The 22,276-nt window shown below is 36.0% G+C and overlaps 1 protein-coding gene across 2 annotated transcripts in view; it reads right to left on the bottom strand.

The window, feature by feature from the left end:
- The window catches only part of HACE1 (HECT domain and ankyrin repeat containing E3 ubiquitin protein ligase 1), a 117,301-nt gene that overhangs the window by 80,785 nt on the left and 14,240 nt on the right, over positions 1-22,276 (bottom strand). Inside the window, exons 6-7 of one of the 2 annotated variants that reach the window (XM_080806230.1) lie at positions 10,793-10,924; positions 520-602 (exon numbers count right to left, since the gene is read on the bottom strand). In XM_080806230.1, the coding sequence (XP_080662356.1) occupies positions 520-602; positions 10,793-10,924 (215 nt within the window). The remainder of the gene's footprint in view (positions 1-519; positions 603-10,792; positions 10,925-22,276) is intronic. The other variant, XM_080806231.1, reaches the window with a different exon arrangement.

The following is a 22,276-nucleotide window of genomic DNA, read 5'->3' as shown; positions in this document are numbered from 1 at the left end:
AATGAGTGCTAACCAAACATTTGCTTATTACATGAATGAACAAATGAACAAAGCGTATGCTTCAAGGAAATGAACCAAAATAGAAGTACAAAAATAACTTAATGCATAATTTAATATCTAACAAGACAAATTCAAAGATTTTTTTTTTCTTAAGTTACAACTCCAAAGAAAGCAAAGACATGGCTCTCTGGTCCAAGACATACTTTAATAGCTCATCCCTCTGGAATAGATCTAGTACTTAACAAAGAAAACTCTGGAAATTACTGAATTACAGAGGTATCTTTTTTCAGTACTTATTAAGTAATTAGTCTAAAATTTAAATAATCAAGTAAATCAAAAGCTCCCACCTACACCACATAGAAACACTGGCAATATAATAGAAAATGCTTTTACTTGTGCAGTTCAGTAAGCACAGCATTTGTGGGAAAACGAAAACTTTAGAAAATATACAGAAATGCTTGTCTTTGGAAATGTAATAAATACATTAATGAGAGCATCTGGAAATATAAAATATCCTACCTGCAAGCAAAATACAACGGCGTAGCTCCAGATACATTTGGTCTGTTAATATCAGCACCACTGTCTAGCAAGCACTGCACTGTCTGGAGGGAAAAGAAACAATTAAAAAGTAAAGCCAGAGAAGTCAAACAAAGACACAATTATCACAATTTAAACAGATATAAGAAATGCTCTTGCCACCACCTGAAATTTTAAAGTAGAATAAGTAGGAACATGACAATTATGATAGCTTAACTACCTCAACTTTTTGGTTAGTCCTTTTGAAATAATACATGTGTAATTATCAATATAACCTATGTTAACCCAGAAAGGCTCTAGAACATTGCTAACACATGTAGCTACCAAAGACTTGAAAAATGGCTAGAATAACTGAGGAACTGAATTTTTTATTTTATTTTATAATAATTAAGTTTAAATAGCCACATATGGTTAGTGAAATTGACAGTGCTACTCTAGATATTTGTTTTAGAAACCAGAATTCTTGCCTCTAAAAACAAAAAATAGGTACCAGAATTATCACTTTCTTAAACTCAAACATAATTACTAAACATAATTATTAAAGTTCAAAATGTTAAAAGCTAAGAAGTCCTTTTGCTATTAACAGTAACCAATACTGTTTCTCTGCTAGTCCCAATCATACATACTCCGTTAAGCTCTACTTCTGCAATCATCTGAGTCATACTAAGAAAGAGCAAGTTAATGTAAAATCTTAAAAACACATATTCAGTAACTAGATATAGAATGTGGATCGCCTGAAAACTTAAAGAAAAAAAAAAAGAATCTCTTCTGGTTTTATTCCTTTGATCTTCATTTGGGTTTCTCCTGCAAAAAGGAAGAAAACATGTAAAAACCTAAAAGTTTTTGGAATTATACTGTTTAATATTACCTTTAGACTGAACACACATGTTCATTATTAATGCTCTAAGACCTAGTACAAGGTCAGTAAAATAGTAAGACTATAAACTCATAAGGAAGATTAGGAAAGAACACAACAGCATGCTAGACAAGTCAGTTAAGTTTCGGGAAAGTGGCAAGCAAGTGGAAGAATAGAAGCCGACTTAGCAGATCAAAGGCAGCTTAAGTCTAAACACCTGCAAACATGGATTCCAACAAACCACTAAATTCTCCCTGTCGAACACACATACAAAACACAGGAGTTGGGAGTACCACGTACCTTGGAAGATAGGAACAGTTACAAAGAGCTCTAAACAGGAATTGTAGTAAAAGCCTACAAAAGAAACAGCTGGACCTTACCACAGGACCCTTCCTCCCCATACATACAGTTAGCCACTATCTCTCCCTATACTGTCTCAAAATAGAGAGGTTTATCACCTGGACAAAGTGAATAGGGAGGCTCAAGACTGACAGGCAAGATACATAGGTAAAGCAGAGAATAGGAGCCATGAAGAACACAATTAAGTAAAAACTTCCAGCCCCTATGTTCCACTAGACTCCCAGAAATCCAGTAGCCAGGCTAAACCTCAAGGGGTAGAGCTGAAAGCCTCGTCTGCAGACTGGCACCAGAGAAGATACCTACAAATACTGGCATTACAGAGTGGCCATGAAATAGCCCAGTCACCCCTAGAGGACACCTGGCAATGCTGGGAGATTTTCTTTTCCATGACTGGGGAAGGGTGTGCAACTGGCAGCTAAGTGGGTAGAGGTCAGGGATAGGTCTAAACATCCTACAATCTACAGAGAGCCCCCATAACAAAGAATTTTCAGTCCCAAAACATCAATAGTGGCAAGACTGAGAAATGATAGCATTCTGTGATGTCAGTCGACAAACCCAGCCCATGTACATGATACTTTCAGCCAACATTTTAGTGCCTCACCACTATATTACAAATGGACAGACAATATTTAAGAGACAACTAACTTGACTAAAAGCAGGTCTCTAACCTGAAAAACAAAAACCAGAACAAAAAGAAAATGGAAGTCAGAAAAATAAAGATAATAAAGGGAACCAAAGAAAAAACAACAAAATTTAGAAAAGACATTACCCTGAAACAGAAAAGATATTATATCCATAGGACAAGAATAAGATGCTGGGAGAATAAGAATAAGAAATCAAAAATGTGATGGAAGAAGCAAAAATTCAATAGGAGTTTAAAAATATTTTTAAGTTTATTTTTATGTATTTATTTAAATAATCTCCACAACCAACATGAGGCTTCAACTCACAACCCCAAGAACAAGAGTCACATGTATCTCTCTGAGCCAGCCAGGCACTCCACAAATTCAACAGAAGTTTAGAAAGAATGTTGAAAACTCCGCAAGAAAGAAAGTAAAACAAAGAGACAAAGAAAACAGGAAGAATAGGAAGTTAGTAGATCAATCCAGGGAGACACTGTGGAAATCAAGAACAAAGAGAATGAAGGAGGTGGTAGACCAAAGGGAAGTAATCAAGAAATAATACCAAAAAATTTCCGTAACTGAAAGACATGCAGTGCCAGACTGAAAAGCCTCAAAAACTGTCTGGTATAATAAATTAAAAGACTTTGAACAAGGTACATCGAAGTGAAAGTTCATAATACTGGGAATAGAAGATTCCAGATAAACATATATGGGATTAGCACAAAACATCTCAATAGCAACAATGGAATTTAAAACATTAAATGCCTTCAAAATTGTAAGGTAAATGATTTCCGATGTAAAACTATAGCCAACCACACTATCATTCAAATATATGGTTTTATATTAAAAATATGCTTAGCTTTGTAAGATTTTTTTTAAAAATTACATCCAGTGTACCTTTTCTCAAGAAGCTACTAAACAAAGGAATACATCAAAATATAGACAATATGGAAGCCAGATTATTGGGCATTGAACACAGGAGAAACTAAGAAATTCCCAAGTTAAAAAAAATTGGACCTGATACTATCTAATGAATTTGTCTTTGTAGAAAATAGTCCTGTGATATTCTGTAAGAGCATATAGGAAGAATTATTAATTCATAAAAAGAACATGGAACAAAGCCAATTATTAACTTTAAGAAAAATAGTCACCCTAGACAGAAAATGTTACTATAATTCATTACTTGACTCAGTAAACAATAATTAAATAATAATTATCTAACTATATATACACCTAATCTTTTCTGTCAAAATTTACGATTTAATTTTAGAAATGGGAGAGAAGGCACGGGAAGAGGATTTAAATGAGTTAAGTCCTCACTCAGCAGGACAAGAAATGATTCAGTGATATCTGAAAGTTGAGAAAGAGCAACAGAAGCATATTATTTGGAAATAGATACCAGAAGGAAAACTGAGAGATGAAAATTGTTGCCTAGTGTTCATGACTGGACAAAAAAAGGCCATTTAAGGGGCTATCATGTTTATTGCAAAGATTCTGATAAAAGTAAAATATTTTAAGATAGAGTATTCATGCATTACTACTTGAATTCACTTCTAATCCAAGAGGAATAGAAACATTTATATAAAATTTTATCAGCTATAGAACTCCTTTAAACTGAGGACAAGTGGTCAAGCACATCTTTCAAATATAAGAAAAATAAACATTTAGGTCATTATTTTATAAGACAAGGCCTACTTGAGCCTTTTGATCATGGCTTCTTTCTTTCTTTCTTTCTTTCTTTCCGAGTTTTGACCTAGAAGCTGTGTTTACAGTTGCCTGGGTGGCTCAGTTGTTAAGCATCTGCCTTCAGCTCAGGATCAAACCCCACATCAGGTTCCCTCCTCAGTGGGAAGCCTGCTTCTCCCTCTCCTACTTCCCCTACTCCTGTTCCCTCTCTCACGGTCTCTCTCTGTCAAATAAATAAAATCTAAAAAAAAAAAAAAAGCTGTGTCTATATGGCCCAAAACAAGAATGAGATGGACAGCAGCAATAACATTCATTAGCTGTAGTAGAAATTAGACAAAAAGCCACAATTCAAAAGGCTCAGGAGAGATGAAAGCAATATATACATTGAAAATATATATTAATATGCAATTAAAACCAAGCAATTCACAGCAAAGCAAAATAAATTATTATTGTTGCTATTATTATCTTAAAGACTTTAGTTTTTTTAAGTAATCTCTACACCCAACATGGGCCTTGAACTCACAACAGCTAGATCAAGAGTTGCATACTGGGGTGCCTGGGTGGCTCAGTGTTAAGTGTCTGACTTCTGTTCAGTCATGATCCCAGGGTCCTGGGATCAAGCCCCGCATCGGGCTCCCTGCTCAGCTGGAAACCTGCTTCTCTCTCTCCCACTCCCCCTGCTTGTGTTCCCTCTCTTGCTGTGTCTCTCTCTCTGTGAAATAAATAAATAAAAATCTTTTAAAATAATAAAAATAATAAAAAAATAAATAAAAGTAGCATACTCCACTGACCGAGCCAGCCAGTTGTCCCAGAAGCAGAAATAAATAATTAACAAAACATACTATGCATTTACAAATATTATACAGTTGTTTAAAATACATAATGATATATTATATGTTTATTAAAATAAATAAATAAAAATAAATAAATAAATAAAAAGAAAAAAAATACATAATGATATAATAATATGAGTAACCTTAACATGTACCTGGACACTATGCTAGTAAATTTAATAAATCCTGGGAGGCAACTGATATTCTACTTTTAAAGTAGGAAACTATCCAATACTCCCCCAGCAAAAAAACAAAAACAACAAAAATAAACTATTCTCCTATTCCTAGATAATCTACAAGTGGGGGGAGGCTCCTTCCTTCTTACAGTATAAGAAACTGCTAGTAAAGACCCTTGAAAGAAAAGCATTGAATGGGGATTTTCATATGGCTTCAAGAAATCCTTGAGAAGAAACAACACACTTTCAACAGACTTCATGACCTTTCAAGTGATAAAACAATATTCTGAGTGGAAAACTAATGTGCAAAGCTAATGTTCGGGTCAATCTCAAAAGTCATTTAATTGAAGGCAGTGACTAACCAAGACCACCTGTGCCCAATACACTGAAAAATTACAAAGCAAGAAATCCAAGGCAGCTCTACTTTATCAATGTTAACTCTAAATAACACTGATCAAAGTAAAAAAGGAATAGATGTTCAATATTAAAATTATAAGTAAGAATCTGAGTTGTGATATTTCTATTTCCTAAAAGACAAAATAACAAAAATAGCATCTTTACCTTTTAGTAAGAATAATTCTGATGATACGACTTGACAGCAATGCACAAATTACTTATCCACTAAGAAAAATGGCCAACTCACTAATCAATGACAGGTTTATATAGATTTTTCAGTAGAAACCTGTCCACCTAAACCTTTCAAAACTTTTGATTATGTAACATGTAGTAAAAATCATTATTATCCAATTGTGTTTGAAAATTGTAGTAACAGAACTACTTTTGCTCACATTTCCCAGAAGTGATTAAAGAAGAATTCCAACATTAGAATAAATAATATTACTCTGAACCTAAAAATACAATCCAAAATGTTAGTCTATCTACCTTTGTGCCTCAAGGCTGAACCCAATGAATGCTTTTGCAAAAGCTTTCAATTAAGTCTGCATGGCTCTCCCGTAATTCTCTGAATGAAAAGCTTGAAAGCTAGCTAAAAGGTATCAGGAGAGCTGATAGAACGTAGGTAAGCACTGTTCCTTACCAATTCTACAACTTCAGTAAAACATGCAGTCAGTTCTATCAAAGACAATCTATATAATACCAGTGTCAAACAATGCTTTTAAGTTTCAGGAGCTTAAATCTACTCTAAGCAGGGTTCAACTGTCGTCTTATATTGTTTGTGAAGCTTCATAGTTAGCTATATAAATTCAGCAACATAAAGTTTATTCTGATAAAAATAAAATTTATTTTTTAAGTGAAGTGAAATTAGTTCATAAACTAATCCCGCTGTGTATTCTCATTTATATAAATTGTGACGAAACTATTTGACAGTTCGCTAGGGTTTTTAATCCAAGTTATTCTACAAAAACAATAATCAACCGTCTGTGTCAATTTAACACAATAACAAATCTTAAAGAACTAATAAAAAAGAAAAAAGTCACCAAAAAGTAAGCTCAGTTTATGGCCAAAAAACCTGGAGTCAATAATATCCAAGTAGAATAATATTAGGTTTTATCATACTTTCTAAAAATGAGATCAAAAATCAAGTAACACAAAAATTGCAAATATGCTAATAAATCAAATTTTTATTTAAAAAAAAAATCAAGTAACACACTGGTCCTAGTTCACTGCACAGGCTAAACAAATTAAGGGTCCAGGATAGTGCTCTCTGTACTTTCCCTGCAGAATTACATCATACACATTAATAATGGTAGAAGGAAGGGAGGAAGAAAGGAAGAAAGGAAGGAAGGGTGGGTACCAATATGATTATTGCTCTTAAGTGTCTTCCAGAGTGTTCACAACACTTTAATTACATAAACAGTGAACAGAATATACCAGAGGAGGTAGGTAAGGGCAGGGGAAAAAAAAATTTGCCAAAGACTATATAATAGCCCAGCTGAATAACCAAACTCTGAAATGATTTTTAAAATCAATATCCCAAGACAAACCATTATTTTGCTATTGAAAGCTAATAAGAGCTGACCTAAGGAAAATTATAAAAAATTAAATTACTGAGGAGTTGTTATGCTCATTTCTTTCATCTGATCATTTTTAAATAGGAACAGAGTAGTTTAAAATCTACTGGGGCACCTGGGTGGCCCAGTTGGTTAAGGGTCCAACTCTTAACTTTGGCTCAGGTCATGATCTCAGGGTTGTTAGATCCAGCCAGTGTCGGGCTCTGCACTGGGTGTGCAGTCTGTTGAAGATTTTCTCTCTTCTTCTCCCTCTGCCCCTCCCAACTCTTTCCCCACCCCCAACAAAAGCCAAAAAACTCATAGTGCTATTATATTGCAAGGACAAGAAATGGTCAAAATTCATTCTCAACTACCCAAACTAATTCCTTTAAACAAGACCTTTATCTTGGTTTACCTCTAATAAAACCAACGCATCTATAGGAAATCTATATGAGATCATCTATATGAAATCAGCAAAGATTATTCAATTTCTTAGTTACGACAAAATGGAATTTGTCTTCTAAATCTTTGTCTTTTAAAAAATAATGTAAATCAGAACAGCACTCTTGTTATCAAAGCAAAAATTCAATTACAAATTCTACAAAGCTTTAGGGGTCTTAGCTAGTTGATCACAAATCTTTTCATGCAGTCCAGAGATTTACTATGAAGTGAGATTAGAAAGTAAATTTCAGAGGATTTATCATATTTCTTTAACTTGAAAAGTGCTACTAATACCTTTTAAAAATATTTTAAGATTTTTTATTTATTTGAGAGCGACAGAAAGAACAAGGGCAGGGGAGGGGCAGAGGGAGGAGAGGGACAAGCAGGGAGCCCAACTACACTGGGCTTGATCCCAGGACCGTGAGATCATGACCTGAGCTAAAGTCAGATGCTTAACCGACTGCCACCCACACGCTCCTCTTTTAAAAATATTTTTAGGGGCGCCTGGGTGGCTCAGTGGGTTAAAGCCTCTGCCTTCAGCTCAGGTCATGATCTCAGGGTCCTGGGATCGAGCCCCGCATCGGGCTCTCTGCTCAGCGGGGAGCCCGCTTCCTCTCTCTCTCTCTGCCTGCCTCTGCCTACTTGTGATCTCTGTCTGTTAAACAAATAAATAAAATCTTTAAAAAAAATAAAAAATAAAAATATTTTTAAATGGAGTTTCTTTCTCCTCTGAAAGTTTCCCATTTTATTTTGTAAAACATATATAATCAATATGCAAGATTTAAGCTTAAAAATAAACCTTGAAACCTATATGCACTGCTATATATCTACATGGAACCAAGTTTTAAACACCTTTTAATGAATTTATGCATGAACTAACTACTTTGAGACAATGAAAAGGCCGTTTTTACTTGCTAAAGTTAAGTCAGCAGGATACCTGACAAAGCATTTTAGACTCAGTGTTCAACTTATGGAAAGATATACAAAGAGTTAACAAAAATCAATAATCCTACCCTGTAATAATTTATATCATATGCTCATCCACTGAGATTTGAACATGTCCCAGAAATACAGAAGTAATTGTAAGACATGGGTGATATTAACACAACTACGAACAAAGATTTTTAGGGGTATAATTCAGCCTGGAGGCTAAAAGATGGACTAATTTTTCAAGATTCCTTCTTGCCTTGAGGAAGAATTAAAGATGCATACAATGATTCATAAAACACTAAACATACTCTTTATCTGTTCATGATCCTTGCAGATAACTAAAATTGACCAGCTATAATAGAATGGAATCCCACTCACCAATACAATCAAACACAAGTCAACATGGCTTTTAGTACCCTTCCTCCTCTACTACATCTGCAAAATCTCTGTGAAACTCATCATCACAGTGAAGTCAGGCCCCCTTATAAATCTTCTGAGAATATAATTCTTCAAAGGCATTTGAGTATGAGGAATTCTCCCTTACTTCACCACACCTGCTTTGGGTTGTAAACCATATGGACTATATTATACTCATACTAACTATTCTTCAATAACTTCAGAAGGCAATTCTAAATTTTTAATGCAGCCTGTAATGCACATGTTTTGAAATAGGGTTTTCTTAGTAATTCTTGTTTCTTCATTGGCTCAAGGCAGCTAAAAATAGCTTTTGTAGATCACTTCTGATCTGTACCCCAGCTTTTTGTACAATAGCACTTTAGCAACAGGTAGGGTTTATAATCTTAGTAAAGGACACTCCACTCTTTTATATTAAAGTGTGTGCTTTTCTGAATTATAACAACTACAAGCAGTATTCTTTCTCTAATACGCAACCATTGTTTAAAACCTGGGCCATTCAAGATTAAGACATTTCAGGAAATTTTTTTTTCACACAGAATACTTTTTAAATTAATAGTGCTGACTCTCGAAAAGTAAAAACTAATGAGAAGGAAATACTCCTTGAAAACACTGGGTTACTTTTCAGATGATGAAAGACAAAAAAAATAAATAAAAATAAAAATAAAAATGAACTAGTGTTCAAAAGAAATTCCAGGAAAGGAAAAAAAATCTATATCCCTCCTCTTATCCAACACATTAAACATAAGACAATGTTACTCTTGGCCTCACTATCTTAAAGAAGTGCAATACTCTGTGAATTATAGTCATACATAAAGCCAACTAAACATCTAGCATCTTACATCCTAAACCCAGATTAGGAAAAAGGTATTTGCAGAAATGAAAATCAAGATTCCAGTAGGAATTCTCACAACAGGAAGATAAGACTCAGAGAGAGTGTGTCCAAACAATACATATTGCGTGCCTGGATGGTTCAGTAGGTGACGCTCTGCCTTTGGCTCAGGTCATGATCCCAAGGTCCTAGGCTCAAGCCCTACATTGAGCCCTGACATTGCATGGTGCTCCCTGCTCAGTGGAGAGCCTGTTTTTCCCTCTCCCTTTGCCTGCTGCTCCACCTGCTTGTGCTCTCCCTCTTTCTGTCAAATAAATAAAATCTTTAAAATAAAATACATATTAAATATAAATTTTTGTATCTTTGCAGTTATTGGTGATGATTTTTTGTTTTTAGCTGTTTTTTGTTGTTACTGTTATGGTTAACAAGTAAATAAATTTCTATTATCAACAATGTTAAATGTGAAAAAAAAAATTCAAAAGTAACCAGGATAGGAAACTATAACAAGGCAGATTTTAAATTTTAATCTAACAATTTTTATATAAGACAGCAGTCTCCTAATAAAAGAAAAACTATTAGCAACTTTTAAAGTTAATGTTTGTACATGGAAGTAACAGGAAAGTACTAACATAAAACAAATGCATGATTTTAGAAATCTAAGCAAGGAAGAAAAAAAACCATCACTCTAGTCTTGCATCATATTCTAAGACAAAAGAAAAATATGATAATCCAAGCTGAAATATTTAAGCAATGCCAGTGCTCACTTTCTTACTATCTAATCCTAGTAACTAAGGCTTAACGGTAAAAAATAAAATATAAAAAAGTTATGTGACAATAAGATTGAGAATAAGAACATTATTACTTAGAATTACATGTGAACATACATTTAAAATTTTAGTATATTCAGCTATCAAAATCTATGAATTAGAAATAAATTTGAAATCCAAATACTTTAAACAGATTTAAAAGCACTATTTTCTATTCCTTTTATCCACAAAGAATATATATTTAATAAGTCCATATGATGCAGAAAATGTTTTAAGATTTTGCTGCGATGCTTCATGTTCCCAATTACGCACAGTGAAAATCTTTTCACGAATTCAAAGTTTTCAAAAACAAATACATGCAATTGAAAGTCCTCATGGCTGAATTTACCGTCTTGTGACCGTTCTGGCAGGCCACATGCAGTGCTGTCTGCCCCATCGCATCCTCAACATCGACGTCACTGACGTGTTGTACAAGGTCATGGAGTAGTTCTGTCCGCCCATTCACAGCCAGCCAGTGTATCTGTACAGCATTTAGTTACTTAACATTTATGCAAGGAGTTTTTCATAAAAACAGCAGATAAATAATGCCATTATTTCTCAAATGTGAGCATGATACACAAACTAAAGATTAAAATAAAAGCCCATATATTTTCCTATTTTTTTATATGGGGAAAAACATGCATCAACATGTAGGTTATACCACCATGTGCTTCAAAATCAAGCATTTCATGGATCACAACAGTTAAATATCCTATACTTAGGATCACCAAACACCCTGCTTCCTAGATGATCCTGGACTCTATGCACAGCTTGTCTCTAAAGAAAAGGTACTGAATACCTTTCCTTCCCCAGAAGCAAGTATGAGTAAAGAGGTAATTAACACAATAGACATCACACTCTCTTCTTCTTGCATTTTCCAAGTAACTCATGTATCATACATAAATAATAATATATAGGGAGGATAAAATACTTAAAACTCTACCACTCAAAGATAATCAATGTTAAAACTTTGGACTATACTACCCATGCATTTTTCAATTGATTGTTTTCTGTTAAAAAATATATCATGGAACTTGTTTTAAAATCGCAGCTTAAACACATGCATTGACTTCTATTTCTTCTCCAAACACCACTGAAATGACAATAAAGAATACCTTTTCTTCAAAGACAGACCCATTACAATAAAGAAAAAAGAGATTATAATAGCAACAAGTTTTGCAAGTTAAAAGCTTTTGTCTGACTGGTCAGAACAAAAAGCTGAATCCTAAACCAGTAATAGAAAAAGCCAAGGAAGATGATTCAGATCACTGAAATCCCAAAAGGCTCAAGAATTGGAGGTAAGCACCTTGCATCTCTTTAAGTAGGGATGAACTGGTGGATTTAGACCCTCATATCCCCAACCCTCCCCAACTCTTCCAGACCAATAACTGCCCCTTCCCAATCTAAGAGAACACAAGAGACTTGAAAACAATCTCTACACAGGTGACACCAAGCACAATGAAGCAAGAATATCACACTGAAAAAGGGAGACGAAGTCAAGTTTATATACCGAATACTGAAATCCCGAAGAATTCTCCTCTACCTAACATCCAGCATGCTAACTCCCTCCTGGCAATTGTTAGAGTTTACCCTGAAGAATCTAACCAGTTTGAGAATAAACGCCTAAAGAAATTGCTATCATGGGGCGCCTGGGTGGCTCAGTGGGTTAAAGCCTCTTCCTTCAGCTCAGGTCATGATCCCAGGGTCCTGGGATAGAGCCCCACATCGGGTTCTCTGCTCAGCAGGGAGCCTGCTCCCCCCCCTTCTCTCTGCCTGCCTCTCTGCCTACTTGTGATCTCTGTCAAATAAATAAATAAAATCTTAAAAAAAAAAAAAAAAGAAATTGCTATCAGGAAGGATCCTAAAGGCAAATGCCCAAGAGATCACCCTACACTGAAGTCCATGGTAAATAAACCTCATTCATTCAAATGGGGCTTTGAAAGACAAAAATACAAAAAACAAAACAAAACAAACAAAAACATACAAAGAGCAGAGAAGGAACCATGAATATTAAAAAACAAACAAACAAACAAACAGCTTAAAAAAAAAAGCTAGGGGCGCCTGGGTGGCTTAGTCATTAAGCATCTGCCTTGGGCTCTGGTCGTGATCCCAGGGTCCTTGGATCAAGCCCCACATAGAGCTCCACATTGGGCTCCCTCCTCAGCGGGAAGCCTGTTTCTCCCTTCCTACTACCTCCCCTCTTGCTTTGTCTCTGTCAAATAAATAAATAAAACAAAACAAACAAAAAAAAGCTGTATTTAATACTCTCAGAAAGAAAACATACTGACTGCATCCTTCAAACAAGAATAGGATATTTTTTTAAAGGACAATGAAAAACAAACTTCTGGAAATTAATATTGTGATAGAGACATGCAAACTCAAAAGACTTAGAAGATAACATGGAGGAGCCTCCCAAGAAGCACAAAAAGACAAAAGTAGAGAAAGAGGAGAAAAAGTAAGAAAATTAAAAGGGTAGCCCAAGAGGTCCAATATTCAAATAACAGGAACCCAAAAAGGAGAGAACAGGGAAAATAGAGGAGTGAAATTATCTAAGTATTTTATGAAAATTTTTCCTGAGTTCCCATTACATGAGTTTCCTGGATGATAATGCCTCAGTATTACCCAGCCAAACGGATATAATTAAACCAAACCCAGACCTATAATCCTGAAATTTTAGAACTCTAAAGACAAAGTAGGTTCAGTAAGTTTCTAGAGTCAAGAATTTAAATGGTGGGGTGCCTGGGTGGTACAGTCGGTTAAATGTCTGACTTGGTTTTGGCTTGGGTCCTAATCTCAGAGTTGAGAGATCCAGCCCCACATTACTCTCTGTGCTCAGTGAGGAGTCCATTTAAGACTCTCTCTTCTGGGGCACCTGGGTGGCTCAGTGGGTTAAAGCCTCTGCTTTCAGCTCAGGTCATAATCCCAGGGTTCTGGGATCGAGCCCTGCATTGGGCTCTCTGCTAAGCAGGGAGCCTGCTTCCCCTCCTCTCTCTCTGCCTGCCTCTCTGCCTACTTGTGATCTCTGTCAAGTAAATAAATAAAATCTTAAAAAAAAAAAAAAAAAAAGACTCTCTCTCCTTCAGGCGCCTGTGTGGCCCAGGTCATAACCCCAAGAGTCCTCAGATGGAGCCCCACATTGGGCTCCCTGCTCATCTAGGACCCTGATTCCCCCTCTCCCTCTGCCTGCTGCCCCCCCCCCCCGCTAATGTTCTCTCCCTCTCTGTCAAATAAATAAAATCTTAAAAAAAAAAAAAAGACTCTCTCTCCCTACTCCTCTGCCCTTCCCCCACCCCATGCAAACTCACTCTCTCTCTCATAAATCTTAAAAAAAAAAAAAAAGAATCTAAACAGCAAACAGCACCAAACTTCAAAACTGAAAGCTAGAAGACAATGAAGCGATGCTTTCAAAATTCTAAGGGAAAACAATGTCCAGCCCAGAATTTTATTGCCAGCTCAATTACTAATTATTAATGATTAATATTAATCAGACTCAAAATTAAAGTAATGCAAAGTATCAACGAATTTATTTTCCATTAACTCTTTCTCAGTTAACTACTAGAAAATGTGCTTCAGCAAAGTGACAGAATAGTTATCTGCAAAGACAGAGAATCTATATAAAAAAGAACCTAAAACAAGAGAAAGGCAAAAGGAATCTCCAGAATGATGGTGAAGAGACATTCCAAACAACTGTGAAGGAAGCCTAGAAATCTCCCAAACCAGCTTAGAGAGGACAGAAGTCTCCATAAAAGACTCCTTTAAAGTTAATCAAGAAGATGAAAGACACTGAATACTTATCATGAGGATATTTACAAAACTCAGGGAAAGCTTCACAACAAATTAATAAGTACTCAAAAAAGTGTGTGTGTGTGTGTGTGTGTGTGTGTGTGTGTGTGTGTGTGTTTTAATCTTAAGCTGCAATAAGACAAAAAACAAAGACATAGAGATTGGAAAGGAAAAGATAAAATTGTCTCTACTTGCAGATGACATGACCATCTACATAGAAAACCCTAAGGAATCTACCAAAAACTCCTAGAACTAATAAGTGAGTTCAGCAAGGTCACAAGAATACAATATCAACACACAAAAAAGGAACTGCATTTCTACACACTATCAGTGAACATGCAGAAACTGATATTAAAAACATAATACCATTTAGTACTGCTTGAAAGAAAATGAAACTTAGCTGCACATATATACTTAAAACATGCACAAGATCTGTATGATGAACAGTACAAGAGGTAAAATTTCATTTACAAAAAGAAATCAAAGACCTAAATAAATGAGGAAACATACCATGTTTACGATAAAGATAACAATTCTCAAACAGATCTATACATTTAATATAATCTCAGTAAATATCCCAGCAAGGTTTTTTTGTCATAGTCAAGCTTATTCTATAAATACGTTTATTCTATCTATAAATTTCTGGCAGAGAGACCAGAATAACTAACACAATCCTAACATAGAAAAATAAAATGGGAGGCGTTACTCAACCAGATACTAAGGCTTACTATTTAGTATGTATCTACAGTAATCAAGACAGTGTGGTATTGGCAAAGCGACAACCACATAGATCCATGAAACCCAGAAAAAAGTCCATATAAATATGTCCCATAGATTTTGAGAAAGGTGCAAAATGAAATTCATGCAGGAAGAATAGTTTTTCAACAAACAGTGCTCAAGTAATTGGACTTGATGAGCAAAAAAAAAAGGGACGCTTGGGTGGCTCAGTTGGTTAAGCATCTGCCTTCGGCTCAGGTCATGATCCCATGGTCCTGGGATTGAGTCCTGTACCAGGCTCCTTGCTGATGAGTCTGTGCCTGCCACTGCCTGCCACTCCCACTGTTTGTGCTCTCTCCCCTTCTCCCTGACAAATAAATAAATAAAATCTTAAAAAAAAAAAATGAACCCCAACTTAAGCATCACATCTTACACAAATATTAGCTCAAAATATATCACAGATTTAGATGTAAAATATAAAATAATAAAAATTTAGAAAAAAGATCTAAGAAATCTTGAAGATCTAGAGTTAGGGAAAGTTCTTAAACTTGATAACAAAAGCATAATCCATAAAAGGAAAAACTGAGAGTGGCCTTCATCAAAACTGCAAACTTTTATATAAAAGATCTGTTAAGAATTAAAATGGCAGGGGCGCCTGAATGGCTCATTTGGTTGAGTGTCTGCCTTCAGCTCAGGTCATGATCCCAGAGTACTGGGATTGAGCGCCACACTGGGCTCCCTGCTCAGCAGGGAGTGTGCTTCTCCCTATGCCTGCTGCTCCCCGTGCTTCTGAACTCGCTCTCTCTCTCTCTCTCTCTCTCATTCTATCTCAAATAAATAAATAAAATCTTTTTTTTTTAAAGAATTAAAATGGCAAACTAGAGATTAGGAGAAAATATTTGCATATCACATACCTGATAAAGGACCAGTATCTTCGTATATAAAGCACTCTCACAGCTCAAGGTTTAAAAGTAATCCAATTTAAAAATGGGCAAATTGACATGAATTGACAACATTTCATAAAGAAAGATATAGAGACAGCAAAATTACTCGAAGAATACAAAAATATTAATTCAAAGGGATACATGCTCCACAATATTTATAGCAGCATTACCTACAACAGCCAAACTATGGAAACAGCCTAAGTATCCATCGACTGATGAATGGATAAAGATGTGATAGATATACACGAGAGAATATTATTCAGCCAGAAAGAAGAATGAAATCTTGCCATACGCAATGACATAGATGGAACTAGACAGTACAATGCTAAGTGAAATAAATCATTCAGAGAAAGAAAATATTATATGATTTCACTTACATGTGGAATTTAAGAAATAAAAAAAAAGGGGGGGGAAGAAGGGGACAGGGGGAAAGGGGAAGGTGAGGAGGGAGAGGGGAGAGGCAAACCAAGAAACAGACTCAGAAACAAACTGACAGTTACCAAAGGGGAAGTGGGTAAGGGAATGAGTTAAACAGGTGATGGGGATTAAGGAGTGCACTTGTTGTAATGAGCACTGAATCACTATATTGTACACCTGAAGCTAATATAACACTGTAGACTAACTAACTGAAATTTAAATAAAAACTTTAAAAAAGAAAAAAAAAGATATACAGATAGCAAAAAAACACATGAAAAGATGTCAATTAGGCAAATGCAAATTAAAACCACAATGATTTAGCAACTATACACGTATTATTATGGCTAAAATTAAAAACAGTGACTACATCAAATACTGGTGAGGATGTTGAAAAATTAGATGATTCATATATTGCCGCTGAGGGTACAAAATGTTCCAGGCACTCTGGAAAAGTTAGGCAGTGCATTTTAAAACTAAACATGAGGGGCGCCTGGGTGGCTCAGTGGGTTAAAGCCTCTGCCTTCAGCTCAGGTCATGATCCCAGGGTCCTGGGATCGAGCCCTACCTTGGGCTCTCTGCTTGGCAGGGAGCTTGTTTCCCCCTCTCTCTCTGCCTACCTCTCTGCCTACTTGTGATTTCTATCAAATAAACGAATAAAATATCTTTAAAAAAAAAAAAACTAAACATGAAACAACCATACAACCCAGCAACTGCATTCTTGGACATTTATTCTAGAGAAATGAAAAGTTTTATGTCCACACAAAAACCTGTACATTAATGTTTATCTTTATAGCAGCTTTATTCAAGATAGCCCCAAACAGGAAATGATCCAGATGTCCTTCAACAGGCATATGGTTGAACAAACAATGGTACATCTACACCAAGGAATACCGGTCAGCAACATAAAGGAACAAACTATTGATAAATACAACAACCTAGGTCAATCTCCACAGAATATGATGAACTTACAAAAGCCAATCGTAAAAGGTTCCATACAATATGATTCCAATTATGTAACATTCTCAGAAAGACCTAATTTTAGAAATGGAGAACAGATTAGTGGTTGCCAAGGGTCAGGCATGGGATGAAGGGGAGGAAAGGTGTAGTTACAAAAGAGCAACATAAAACATCTTTGTAGACTTGGAAATGTTCAGAATATTGACTATAGTAAGGGACACATGGACCTACACAGGTAATAAAAATGTACAGAACTTACTATACATACACACGCACACTGATAAAACTGGGTACAAATAAACAAGTAAAACTGGGGCAATAGTAACAAAAATTTTATCAGTATAAACATCCTAGTGATGATATTATACTACCATTTTGTAAAATGTTACCACTGAAGGAAACTAGGCAATATATAGAGGGCATTCCTCTGTATTATTTCTTACAGGTATACATGAAGGTACAATTATCTCAATTTTTTTAGAATGCAATTATTAACTCTATGAAAATCAAAATGGTATGTAATAAAAATAACTATAGCAAACTATTTGGCCTAAATATGAATAGTATGTATATAATTTTAAAAAATCAAAATACTGAAAAAAATGATCTAATTAAAATCACAACTATATTGAAAAGGTGTGGGGTGCCTGGGTGGCTCAGTGGGCTAAAGCCTCTGCCTTCGGCTCAGGTCATGATCTCAGGGTCCTGGGATAGAGCCTCACATTGGGCTCTCTGCTCAGCAGGGAGCCTGCTTTTCCCCCCTCCCCCGCCGCCTGCTGCTCTGCCTACTTGTGATCTCTGTCTGTCAAATAAATAAATAAAATGTTAAAAAAAAAAAAAAAAGAAAGAAAGAAAGAAAACGTGTGAGAGAAATGTGCTTGTACCTGGAATTGGGGCTGAAAAAGAGAGCAAATAGCCTTATCTTCCATAAAGTCAATTGATGATGCCTAAAACTAAAAAATCAAAAAAAGAGCAATAGTAGCATGTTATTTAGAGGTGAGGAAACAAAATTTTTTTATCTATTAAAATAGTTGAGAAGCACTAACTACAGAGTTAGAAGTATACAGAGGCTGGGGAAGAAAGTCAAGAGAATATTTTCTTTTCCGGGGGGTTGCAGATCACAATATAGATGTATATTTATTTAAGGTATAATGTCATACAATTCAAATGCCATACTATCCATCTATTTGAAGTACACACCTTAGGGTTTTTGGTATAGTCACAGTTGTGCAATCATCACCACAATCAGTTTTAAAACATTTCATTTCCCCAAAAAGAAACCCAGTACCATTAGCAGTCACTGCCTATTTTCTCCCTTGTCCTGAGATGGATAGGTAAGACACATGTTTCACCCTGATTTTACACCTGCATAAAGTCAGTCAACATTGCCTTCAGTATTTATTACTGATGTTCTTCTTTGTTCTCACAGATCTCTGTTAGAGGCAATGAATTATCTGAACAGTCATTGGGGAATGAGATAGGCAGCATCATCAAACGAATATTCCATCGCTCCTATTGCTTCACTTTTATAATTTTGCTAAGTTCAGAACAAACCAATTTAAGTCTAATTATCTCACCCTTGATAGCAATATGTATAAGGCAGGGAAAAGTCTATGAAATCCTACCATGATTTTGTGGTTTATGGTGCTGAATGACAGCCTTTGCAGACACCAATACTTTGAACTGTTCTGCTTGTCACTATCTCCAGGCCATCCTTTACTCATGATGGGTGAGCATAAAATGTACTTCATTCAAAAAGTAGTAGGAGAAGGCACCTGGATGGTTCAGTTGGTTAAGCGTCTGCCTTTGGCTCAGGTTGTAATCCCAGGGTCCTGGGATTGAGCACCACATCAGACTCCCTGCCCAAAAGAGAGCCTGCTTCTCCCTCTCCTTCTGCTGCTCCCCCTGCTTTCTCACTCTCTCTCTCTCTCCCTATCAAATAAAAAAAATCTTTAAGAAAAAAAAAAGTGGGAGGAGAGTGATTTTGAAGGTGAAGGTGGGAAGGGCAGGCTCTCCACCACAGGAATCATTTTGAAGAAAAAATGCACATCCAGAAGCTAAAGATCTGGAAAGTGATCCCCATAACTATCCATGCCAAAGACCTTTGGGAAGTCTCCATGAACTCTCGGGGTACCTGAACACCAGTTAAATGCTCTCTTTCACCTCCAAACCTTCACAGATCTATTCCGTAAAGCCAAAACTGTTCCCCACCCCTCTCCCAACCCCACAACCACCACTTCCACCAGTCTAACTTCCATTTGTCCTTCTGGCCTCAGCTCATGTGCTATGTCCCTGGGATACCTCTTCTAATGCCCTAGGTGAGGACGGGTCCCCTGCTAGACTTTCACAGACTCTCCTTCTCCTATATTGACATTCATTACACCATGTTACCACTGCCTATTAACCTTCCAGTCTTCCTGTAAGGAAAAGTAAGATAAAAACATGGAGGGACGGGGCGCCTGGGTGGCTCAGTGGGTTAAAGCCTCTGCCTTTAGAGTCCTGGGATCGAGCTCCACATTGGGCTCTCTGCTCTGCAGGGAGCCTGCTTGCTCCTCTCTCTGCCTGCTTCTCTGCCTACTTGAGATCTCTGTCTGTCAAATAAATAAATAAAATCTTAAAAAAAAATATATAATATATTAAAAAAAAAACCATGGAGGGAAGCAAATCAAAAAGACTCTTAACTACAGAGAACAAATTAGGGGGGCGAGTGGGGGGGAGATGCTAAATGGGTGATGGGATTTAAGGAGGGTACTTGTGATGAACACTGGATGTTTTATGTAAGTGATGAATCACTACATTCTACTCCTGAAACCAATAATGCACTAAATGTTAACTAACTTGAACTTTAATAAAGACTTGGAAGAAAAAAAAAACTTTCCTATCTTCCTTTTAAGTTTGGGCACAAGGACCATATTCATGGCTCTATCCCACAACAGCAAAGTGCCTAGCACATAGTAGGTATACAAGAAATTCCTGTTGAAACAAATGAAGGAAGAAATACGAGGAGTCCTTTGTGAGAATAACCAGCCTAGAAAGCATGCAGTCAACAGTTCTTTCTTTTCGTAAGAAAAATCCTGGGACTCTTGGCTCCTCAATGAAGGTTTCTTCCAACTCAGGAGCCATTGGCTTTACTGTCCCACATGTTTGGTGACAACTATTCAGTTCTGCAGCAACACATTTTCACCATCCCAGCTTCCTTCAGCTGATGGGGTCAATGGCCCAGCTGTTGAATTAATTCCATCATGGTGGTCTGGGACTAGGCAGAATCATGTTGGTTGCCAGAACAGTTTCTAAGAGGAGGAGGCACATTATACCATTCAGGCCATAGGAGAAAAACACCAAGGTTGGTCAAGCAGAAAGAGTGCAAAGACTGTTTTTCTATAATAAGTTTTGTAGCATCATCTGACTCTTTAAATAGACGCATTAATAACATTTTAGGTAAAAATTTTATTTTTAAAACTTTTCTCTACTTCCCCTAAAGTTCAGGAGTGAACAGGAGTAATCAGCAGTAAAAATTTATGTGATTAAACATGTTAATACTGAACATCTTATCTTGCCTACACTAGATAGTGTCCGAAAGATAGGGTCTGTCAGTTGCACAGTTTTATAATCATCAGTAGTAGAGCATCATTAGGCATCTTGCAGATATTCATTCCACAGTTTTTCTTTATAGAGTAGATAGCATTATGCTGTTAATACAGGACAAAACTGGGCACCTGGGTGGCTCAGTCGGTTAAGCATCTGCCATGGGCTCAGGTCATAATCTCAGGGTCTTGGGATTGAGCCCCGCATCGGGCTCCCTGCTTGGCAGGAAGCCTGCCTCTCCTTCTCCCTTTGCCTGCTGCTCCCCCTGCTTGTGCTCTCTCTCTGTATAAAATAAGTCTTTAAAAATATATACATATAGGACAAAATTGGGGAGCCTGGGTGGCTTAGTTGGTTAAGCATCTGCTTTCGGCTCAGGTCATGATCCCAAGGTGTTGGGATCGAGCCCCAAGTGAGACTCCCTCTCTCTGCACCCTGGCTCATGCTCTCTCTCACTGTCTCAAATAAATAAAATCTTGAAAAATATATATATGTGTGTATATATAATATACATATATATAAACAAAATCTAGATTATCATAGGAATTGTAGATTCCATATAATAATCATGATTGAGCTTATTCTTTATCTTTAATAAGTCATTCACACAGAATAAAGCAAATCTTAGGGAAGTTGTTTTTTTATGCTCAGCACCCCCACCTTCAAAAAATTTTTTAGTCAGAAAGTCTTGAAAACTGGCATGGTATGTAAATAATATTCTTCAGCCACAAGTTAAAAGATTCAGAATCTACAAACACTACCAAGAAAGGTAAAAAAAAATTTTTTTTCAAACCAAGAAATAGACTCTTAACTAGAGAGAACAAACTAACAGTTATCAGAGGGAAGGCGGTTGGGGGATGGGTGAAATAGGTGTAGGGGATTAAGAGTATACTTATCATGATGAATACTGAACAATTTATAGAATCGTTGAATCACTATTGTGTATACTTGAAACTAATAAAACACTGTATGTTAACTATACTGGAATTAGGATTAAAATTTTTAATAAATTTGTTCAGCTTTATTGAGGTATAATTGACAAATAAAACTGTAGGATATTGAAAGTACACAACATTGATTTGACAGACATCGTGAAAGGATTCTCACCATCCACTTAATTCATACATGCACAATTTCACATACAGGAAGGTAAAATTTAATATATAAAATTTAACATCTTCTGTCCCAACTTCTAAATAATTTCTCAATAATCACATAATTCTATTTTATCTCTACTTCTAAGGTGAATAATGTTCCATTAAATAATGACAACGATTAAAATTTTTAGATTTCATGTACAGTACTGTTGAATCATATATTGTACATATGAAACTAATATAACACTGTATATTAACTATATTGGAATTAAAATAAAAATAAATTTTAAAAAATCTTTGGATTTCAACAATCTTTTCAGAAATATCCCACACTAC

This window comes from Martes martes (assembly GCF_963455335.1).
Source record: "Martes martes genome assembly, chromosome: 6".
NCBI lineage: Eukaryota > Metazoa > Chordata > Mammalia > Carnivora > Mustelidae > Martes > Martes martes.
This window is presented reverse-complemented; position numbering and strand designations above follow the sequence as displayed.